This window comes from Malurus melanocephalus, unplaced genomic scaffold (assembly GCF_030028575.1).
Source record: "Malurus melanocephalus ecotype Western Australia unplaced genomic scaffold, MMel_1.1 scaffold_125, whole genome shotgun sequence".
Taxonomy (NCBI): Eukaryota; Metazoa; Chordata; class Aves; order Passeriformes; family Maluridae; genus Malurus; species Malurus melanocephalus.
In genome coordinates, this window is record NW_026623357.1 from 1,141,159 (window position 1) to 1,151,229 (window position 10,071).

The 10,071-nt window shown below is 43.6% G+C and overlaps 1 protein-coding gene across 8 annotated transcripts in view; it reads right to left on the reverse strand.

Annotated features, from left to right (window-relative positions):
• The window catches only part of NFIA (nuclear factor I A), a 240,404-nt gene that overhangs the window by 228,024 nt on the left and 2,309 nt on the right, over positions 1–10,071 (reverse strand). For all 8 annotated transcript variants that reach the window (XM_057370406.1, XM_057370405.1, XM_057370410.1 and 5 more), the window contains exon 2: positions 5,865–6,396. In XM_057370406.1, the coding sequence (XP_057226389.1) occupies positions 5,865–6,396 (532 nt within the window). The remainder of the gene's footprint in view (positions 1–5,864; positions 6,397–10,071) is intronic.

Here is a 10,071-nt window from a genome sequence, read left to right on the forward strand (position 1 = left end):
CGCTGTGTACAGCAGTGACCACAACAAAGATTGTGGTTTCTCCCACACTCGCCTTAAATAGATCTAAATTAATGCTATTCATCATTGGGTGGAAAAGAAGGGAAATATAAAAGTGCAGTCGCTTGTAGAAAAGCCAGAAGCATTGGGCAACTTTCTTACCACTCACAGGCTTCTCCCGCTTCTGCACCTCGAAGCAAGGAGGCATRGAAATAACACACGCTCGCACAGCCCAAACCCATCACCTGGAAAACATCCTGGGCATACGAAATACGCCTTTATCCCGTGTTTATTTGTTGTTGCTGCTGCTGGAGAAGGGGAAAAGCTAAACCACATGACTGAACTCCTGCCAGGGGTTYGTGATAGAGCAGGCGGTCCCGAGTGCCGCACCAGTTAGTATCCGAATTATCACGGATACTCACCGGCTCAGTTACACCCGCACAGGGAGAGCAGTTGTCCCACCTAAATCCTGSTTCTGTCAGCTCCCACCCCACCCGTGGCTGCAGAGAGCAGCCAGTCCCGCTCCCCAAAGAGAGCGCCCAAAGATGGGGATATCTCTCTGTGCCACACAGGGTGTGTAGGTCACCGCATCTCATGTGTGCCCACAAGAAATTTTGGGTGTTGAGGAGCTGTAGCTGTCCTCTCCTCACCTCTCCCAAGACAGAGACACAGGCTCCCACCACTGGCTTTTTATGGGTACTTTTTGTAAGGCTAAAGCAACACAAAATCTGCCTTCTCCTTTTATTCCTCGAGGGCAGAAATACTGTGAGATGTCTTAGTGTCACTTTTTTTCTTTAAAGCTACAGATGTCTCACTTTGGCAAAAAAAAWAATGAAGTAGAAAAACAACTCTATCAGCCCACAAACATTAAAATCTCTGCTGAATGTTGATCTGCTCAGGTTCTCCTGGGCACGCACTGGGAGCCCTGTGCAGGGAACACATGTGAGATACCTGCTGCGAAGCTGCCTGAAGTGGTTTTTTAGTAAGAGTAAATGCAATCTGTCCACAGGAAAAAAACTTTAAGGACTGTTTCAGATATACACTGGAACAGCCATGAGCTACAAGTACATTTTTCAAAGACTTATAGGTGGAAGGAATGTCATGGATGCTTTAAAAGTCTTCTGATACGCGTAAAAACAACATATACATCACGCATTACCTCCACAGAACAAATACCATTTGAAATGTGCCCCTTTTTAACTACCATAATGATCTGTCTAAAGAGCATTTTGGTTGAAACTTGGGAGGAAAGGAGAAGAAAAAAAAAAAAAAGCCCACTGATCTTACACCTGCTCTTTAGCAGTGGGAAGTAGGTTCTCAATCTGTTAACATGACCATCTGGCCAATCTGCATATCACGGCTATCTGGATTACCGTACGATGGAATGACAATAACGTAGCCAAAACAAAAGTAAAACGCATCAAAAAACTAACGGGAGCGCGAGCCCTTTTGATTTCAAATTAAATAATAAATGTGGTATCAGAGCAGAGCGAGAAAGTCAGCTAAATAATTAAAAATGAGCCTTCGCTCCGGCATAATTAAGTAAACAATATGGTGTGTGTTTCTGTATGAGCCAGCAATAGTTTCCACCGTCGAACGCTCCACTTTTGCAGAGCAGCGATCGCGAGTTCAAGGCGCTGCGACAGCTCTTTCGGTGACGTACGGTAYTGTCAGGACACCTCTGCCACCCCTGCGACACCCGGCCCGGCTGCRGCTATTAACAGGATTAATGCAGCAACAATCAATACCAATTGTACTAAAAGATTACGGCGCAGAGCCTCGGACACCTCCCGGACCCCCCGAAACCTCCGCGGGTACGGGGGCTCCTGCGTTAACCCATCTTTGGGTTATTCCCGTCGATGCCTCTTTGTGGTGGGCCAAAAAGAGTATTTTAAATCTGGAAAATGGGTCTAGCCTAAAGTTCAAGGTCATGTGCTGTATACCACTGCCCAGCAATTAACCACRGAGCACATCTAGAGGTTAAGTAAATTTTCAGTCACAGAAATAAGGCTAAGTTCTGGCATCTTCGCTGCCTTCGAGTCTAAACGCGAAAAGAAAAGCGAGCTCGTGTAAATAAAACCCTAGCCCTGGACTTTTTCTTAAATTAGGGATTTTTTAAATGTCCTTCTGAAAGATTAAAAGATTTTCTCTGCCACAAATACCTCGCGAGCTTAATTCTCGCCCGAAGCGCATAAAAYGATGGCCGGCCAAAAAAATAAACCGGGCACTGCAGCATCGCCTCCTGGCCCGCCATCCCGCTTCGGCCACTGGAGAAGTCTCTAAAAACTGTGACCTCTCAGAAAATTTAACTACTTCTATAGCGAATCTATTCTCCCATCTGATCACATTAGCAGGAGGAACTCCAAAGCAGTAAAAAACTCCAGAAAGTTCTCGGTTGAGTGCCTACTAATGAACAAAGGTTAACTTTATCTAAAAGGTCAAATGCCTGGTGGCTAAGGTTGTGACCTTAACAACTTAAATTGTGACCTTGCCACGTGCCTAGTATATTGTAGATTCTGATACAGATCATCTGGTAAAGGACCGGTCATAAATTAGCTTTACTGTTCGACTCCCACAAAGAAAACRGTTTGCCACAATGGTTTCCAACTTGTCATTTGATACAAGAGCAGAATAAGTGAAAACTAAAAAGCAAACCCAAGTTCAGGGTATGAAAATGCCGCCTGCTTTTAGTTAAGCAGATTAGAAACTGCAAACTGAGAGCAATACTCTAGATTTCAATACATTTTTTGGTCAACCTCTAATTCACAAACCACCGATCTTCCTTTCCTTTTTTTTTTTTTTTCAATTTCTTTTTTTTTAATCTTTTAAAGAAAATGACATGTAGTTTGCCTATTTGCATATTTTTGTTTTCTCTTTCTAGCCAGTTCTTAAAGAGAATAATTGATTTCAGTAGCTTTGTAAGAAGCACTATTTAAATCTGTGCACATGTGTTCCCTTACAGATGATAGTGCCTACTGAAGGAAAAGCGTGGATTCAAAGCAATAATTATCCTACATGTTTAGCAGGAAAGGGACATCTTGCTGCCGAAGTCATCTCGAATAAGGGGCATCTTGGAAAAGAATACTCCCCCCCAAGAAAAGAAGACAAAAAGTGGGGGGGAAAAAAATCCCACAAGAAAAAGAGAAGCGAGCACTATGGGTGAAAAGGTCACAATGGTTTTGGCACGTATCTTCAAGCACGTTTCGGAGTCTGTGCCTCCTGCCAATACTGGCAACTTCTCAAAACTTTTAAGGAGGTAAAAACATTGTTTAGTGTTTACAAATCTTCTGTACTATAGCAGATGCTTGTCAAATCCGCTATATGTAAGTTGACCAGCCTACCTAATATTTGCGCTGGCGACTTCCTCCTTATAAATAGGTGGTCCGTACATTTGGGGAGCGAGGTCTGATGGAGTTGGAGACAAAGGACCCTTAATATTTTTTTCTTTTGTAATTTTCCTGTTGCGCACCCGGCACAAGCTGCCATTACTGCGGGTCTGCGGGAACCAATGGCTGTCAACTTGGCCAATGTTCAGGTGTAACAAAGACTGCTGGGATACATCGGAGGGAGGAAAAAAACGGGAAAAACGGGGGGAAGAAAAAGAGGTAGCTCCACGCAAGGCTTTCGGCACACCTCCGTGAAGCCATATAGACAGCGACYACGCTGTGCCACCTCCCAAAAATCATCTTGTCGCCCTCCCCGCTGAGGTTTAGCAGGAGTACGCCAGCACACGCTACTGCATTGAGAGCACAATGCGATGCGTGCAATCAGCAAACAACGGCCGAAAACACGGCGCGGTGCGCTCTGCACAGGCGCGTGGCTGCTCACACAAATCCCCAAATCCAACCCCAAAAAACCTCGTGCCGAGTTTCGGCGGCAAATACCGAGCCCGAAGGACGATCAGTGCAATTGCTGCCTGTTGATGATGAAGGCAGGAATAAATAACAGTTTGCTATCAAAGCTACTGTTTGCCACCGGCGTGCTGATAAAATGGTATATCCCTAATCACAATATTGAACTTTTATAACGCTTATTGCCYGACTGTTATAACTGGGAGAAGATCCCTTGAAGCTCCCCGAAACACTTCCAGCACGGCTTTGGTCCTTTTCTCCCAATCCTACATTTCTGTGACCTTATAGGCAAGCTAAGCCAAGAATGTTGGCTTCTATCATCAACTTGTGCGCTCTGCGGAGGGCCTGGGAAATACAGTGTAGACCAGTATTTACCAGCACCACGCCATGTATATATCTAAATGATAAAAACCTGCGTGCTGTAGATCAGTAAACAGAAGTTTATAGCTTCTATTTGGACATCAAAGCATTTTAAGTGTATCACACCGCTCCAACACGTGGAGCAGGAAACTGAGGCAGACAAAAGGGATGTGAGTCCATGGTCCCCTCGGGYCGGCGATGGAATGGGAGGTGACCTGAAATGCCCCAGCCCCAAGCTCCCTTCAGTTAGTCATTTATCCATAATCCTTCCTTCACTGTGGCCATAATAAAGTGCAGAGTAAATAAATAATTTTCCCTGATATTTGCCTACTTCCCCTTCACCATAAACGAGCAGTATGATTTACCACCTCGCACCGAAGTGCAAAGTAAATGTTGCAGCTTATCTGTAGGAAATACCATGAGGATACTCGAAAGTTATTTCCGAACAGGGATCATATCTGYAAAATCCCAGCGGCAACACTGCCTAGCACAACAACCACGGCAGGGACTCGGCGCAGAAAAACTTCRGGGAAGCCAAAACTTTCTGCAAGACCTCTGAAAGAAGTTGGCATGGGAAATGCAGGCTCCCTGGACTGTAATTTGCTTAGTTTTCTTACCGATAAATATTTATACAGAAGTGGTTTMTACTAATATGATTCCTCTCCCCGCTGCTCCCCTGTTTTTCCAGCCTGTCCATCCCCTCACCTCACAAGTCAGGATATGCTGGAGGACCCACACATCCCATACGTGCAACTCGGGGCCTCGCACTTCATGCACGCACATTTTTCTGCACTGCAATCACTCAGGAGGACTACAATAGCATATTATTTTATCCAGTCAACACGCTACACATGCTCTGAGCACATCGAGTCAYGCCGCAGGCGGAGTGTAACTTCGTGTTGGAGTCTGGGATCCCAAGATTTTCATCACACGTTAAAAACATCTCAGCCCCTCCTCGTAAGCACGGTATTGTCAAATCAGGAATTTTTTGCAAAACCTGCTTAGCTTCTAGGTGTATAAATTGTGATATTTCAGGAGGTTTTAATGGGTTCTTTTCCCTCTATTATTACCCTGAGGTTTGTTACATGCCCACTTAGACCTGATGACTAGGTTTGCTATCAAGGATCGGTCTTCTCCTTTCCCTCCAAGCCCACTCCTGTAAGATTCATGTTCCCCATCTCATCTCTGTAGGGTGAGGATACCTGGTACTCCTGACCCTCAGGCCTGAGGCATCTCTAGCCCTCCTGGACTACTTTGTTCATAACATATACAAACTTTATTTTAAAAAAGAAAAATTAAATTAAAATCTATCTGCCTTTCCCCCCAAAATCAGGATAAAGGAAGCCGCATCCGGCTGCGAGCCCTCCTAGGACAACATTTAGGATAACACCTGTGAAGGATGCCCGAAATGCTGTTAACCGCGGGAAAACATGAGCCACTTTTACGTGGCTTCACCTTAAAAACCCCATTAAAAAAAAAATAAAAAAAAAAAAATAAAAGGAAGGGGGAGAGTTTTGGCACCCTCCTCGCCGCCCCGGGAGAACCATAACCGGCATCCCCAGCTCCCTCCCCGACTCATGCAGCCGCTGCCGGGGCACGGCACCCGGCACGGAGATAACCGAAAAGTTGGAGAAGGTGGTAGAGAAAAGCACTTACCTGCTGCGTGCACAAAGTATGCCAAATATAAATCGAGTTCCTTAACAGAAACTCCTATATGGTGGGGCTGTACGCACAGCCCGGGGTTAGAGCACTGTGGGGACTTTACAAGGCGCTCGCCATCAGTACTTTCGAGCGGAATACCTTTAAATAAAATCACCATAACAAGGTCCAACCTCCAGACCTTATCTGCCTGGCGAAGGCAGTCAATTCTTCTCATCTTGCCCTTCTGGTCTGGATTGGAAAGAACGCAACACGGAGGCTTTTTTCCTGTGACTGTGAGAACAAAATCCTCCCGAAATTCAGGCCTGATATCTTTCCGGAGCTTTGCCAGAAGTCTGGATGCCCATTTTTGCTTTACCTCGGGTTTTTCACTTAGCAGTTCGTCCTTCACGGCTCTCTCTTCCTCTTTTGACATACGTTTTTCATGTTTTTTGAAGTATTTTCTTTTTCGGGCTTGCAGGTTGAACCACGTGTATGCAAACGCTCGGACGTGAGGCAGAAGTGCTTCGATGAAGGGATGAAATTCATCCTGAAAAAAGTTACAAAGAAGGGTCGATGTCACTGAAACCATCAACAAAGAGCYTCCAAAAACAGGGCTTTCGTGGGATGGTGAGAATTGGAAGGGTGATGATAAATTTTAAGGGCTGTGGGACCCCAAAACCACCACCGCCGCGTCCCCGCTTCCCCTCGCGCCGACCCAAAAACCTCCGCTCCCGCCCCCCAAAAACCGGTTCCAACTTCAGTCAAGCGCCCAGATGGAGATAGTGCAATGCTGGGCCCCTTTCCCCAGTCCTTAAACCTTAAAAAAAAAAAAAAAAAAAAAAAGAGGCAGAATGAGTTAAAAGCTAAAAACTCCTCTGCAAGTCCACTAGCAGAGCGCGTATCTCCCTTTGCTCTCTCCCTGACCCCGCTGCTTGCGGTGTAGCCAGCGTTTGCCCGCCAATTTGGCAAATCCTAAACATTTGGATGCCAATCAATGTTTGTATGGGGAAGTCTAAAGTATAGTAAAACTTTCCCTAAGATATATTTGGAAATAGCAGCCGGCAGAATAGTAAAATGCCACTATAGCTGTATATACAATTACAAYGAAGGGTGGTTTTCACTCTGGTTCCTAAACAGTGAAGGGAGCGAGAAGTACCGCGGTCGATTTATCCTGCGAGCGCAACAATAACTAACAGTAAAATCCTAGAAAAAGCAAGCCTTGCAATTTATCTATTAAAAAAAAAAAAAGTTTTTTTTTTATATTTAGTCGAAAAGAAAAAAAAAAACTTGATATCTGGGCATATTAGCGAAAGTTAAACTTTGAGCGTCCCTATAAAATTTAAAAAAACAAAACAAAACAAAAAACTAGGAAAAATTGAAATACACAGTAACAGAAAACCGTAGCACAACTCATACAAATACGTAAAGAATTATTAATTGTGTCAGATTTTCAGATAAAAAGATTAAAAAGAAATGCCCTACTCGGAAAGTTAGTTTAGCCATCCAGAGACACTGCTTGCTTTGTGTAACGAGAAGTTAAAGATCACCCTTCTCCCTTGGCACAAAAATAATTGCAATTAAAATTATGCTGATGATAAAAAAAAGGCGAGAAAGACCCCTTGATTTTTTTCTTTTTTTAATTGTGCATATATATATAGATATATTTATATTTTCCTTAGAAAATATTATATAAATCAGCCAAAGAAATCAAAACACATTATATTATACTGGGGCCATGCTTCTTGTTTTTTCCCTGAATAAATGAATGACCGAACTCCAGGCTGCACATAAAACATATCCAGCCTGTGGGGCCTGATCCAGCGCTGCGASTTGGGGATGTCCCTGCTTCCAGTACCTTCTTTTTGTAGGATTGGGCCCTCCAAGAGGGAAAAATAAAATCATTTGTGCAACATTTTCCCCAGCATGGGAAAAGCCACCCGCTGCCTACCCTTGTGCAATTAAACATTGGGGATTTTTCAGATTAACAAACTAACTTTTTTTTTTTTTTTTTTAAATAATCCCATGGAGTATATTTCCTACCCAAATCATTGTGGGTTGCCCAAATGTGGTTATTAAAACAGACAACTTACTTGCTCTCAACACTTTATTTTAATTTGCATTGTTCTTTTCAGAAATTATGAAAAATTGAGAAATCAATAGTAGAAATACCTATCAGCAAAATCCTGTCGTAATTCAAGACCTTCTGCTGACTTCCAAAAAGCTTTCATTGCACTTATTCTGAGTGACCCCAGAATTGTAGGTACTTAAATCTATAGGTAGCACCATTGCATTTATTTTCATTTTAAACACAGATTGTTAAAAACTTCCCTAACAACAAACATATTTCATTAGAGCAGAGCCGCAGCAAACAAAGTACTATGAACAATTCTTAAAATAAAAGCAGGTAAAATAAAATAAATCAGTCCAATGATTGGCACATTCCTCTTTTTTCACACCCCCCCCCTCCTCTATGGGAAAAGATGATAGTTTCAAATTTCAATAAAGTTTAAAAAAAAAAAAATTGCTGCCAGTTTGCAGTCGGCAGATTCAAAAAGTGAGAGGAGGCACAATCCCAGCACATCGAGCTGCTCTCACCCACCAGAAAAAGCTCTCACGGGGGGGGGGGGGGGGGGAGAAGAAAAATATAAAAACTACAGGTCTCTACAAGCTATTAAAAATAATAAACCCTTCCTCCTGATCCCTCCTGTCCTTCCCTTTCCCCACTCAGGGAGAGTCAAGGAAAAAAAAAGGCCTTTTGTCAAGTGGAAGTTTATCTGCGAAGGTACACAGAGYAGAGAGGCTCGACAGCCCCACAGCGAGCCAGGGCAGCGCTTCCAGCCTTCCCACTTTCCAAACACGTCTTGGTACATCCTGAAATATTTTAACTTTTCTGCTTTAAGCAGTGCTTTGTCCTGCCTGATCTCATGTGCTCGGGACTTTTTTGGCTCGGCGCTGGATACCATCCAAGAGAGAGTTGCTTTAACCTGCGCTAAAGCTGATTTCTACAATGTGGACCTGAAAGGGGAGGTAAAAACAACAACCCCCCGCAAAAAAAAAAATATTTAAAGAAAACACTAAACCWCTTTAAAAGGAGGGGGAAAAAAAACAAGATGCTTTTTGGTGCAAAGTCAGGGTCTGTGGCTTAAGTAAATGAGAAGCACCGCTGCTCGGGTGCGAGGTGTGCACRTCCCTATTACACCCTAATGTGTCTTTTCAAAATGGTGTATGAGGAGAAAAGGTTAACGACTCATAAACAGACCAACTTTCAAAGTGTCTTGGTAAACACGCTGCTCCGGAAAATCGCACCGCYTCAATCTCGGCGCTGAGGTATTAGCAAAGTCCAAGTGGAAATAAAAGCAGCCAGGACTGATCAAACAGAATTGGGCTGCAAGCGGGGACGGAGGGGGGGAGCAGCTTCTGCACAATACAATTTTTTGTTTCAGTGGTGTTACAGTCCCCCCAAAAAACCCAGAAAGTTTTGGAAATGTGTCAGTGCAAGCGTGCTAACAGATATGCAACTTGTCTGCAGCCTCGCTGCAGAACAGCAGGATTTTAAGAAACTAGTAGAAAAGGCGATGATCTTTCCCTTSCCACAAGTTAGCTTGAAGGGAAACTTTGAAAGTATTTGATAAAGCCGTTTGCTTTCCCCCCTCAGTGTTGGATGGGTTACCCAAAAATAAAGGACGCCAGAAAGCTGGGAAAGCGATAATAAAAAGTTGGGGGTTTCTTTACTGCACTCCTCTCCAAAGTTTGAGGATACAGCTCTTCCGAGAGCTGCCTGTTTCTAAGCAGCACCTAAAATTTGGGCCGCACGATTCTGTACTGCTTATCCCAAAATTCTCCTCTGCTCTTCAAAAAAGTGTTAAAAGAAAAAACAACAACAAAAACCAAAAACCCTACGACAAAAGAACCCCAACCCAAAGGCGCCCGCGATAATGTAATCCTGCAAAAGGAGGCTTTGAAACAATGTATTTCTGCAGACCTTTTTGAAATTAAGCCAGCTACAGCGACCCTTGCTAATATTTTTACAATCCAYTTGCTTGTAAATCTATGAGGAGATGTACATATGTTCCCCAACTATTTCCTAGCTCCTCAGCARATATGTAAATCGAACGATGTTTGGATTTTTTCTGACAGATGACACAAAATGCTTGTGCCATTTCAGTTCCAGGGCTTAGATAAATATGCTCAGAACCAGGATTTCTGTTTGTTTTCCTTTTCT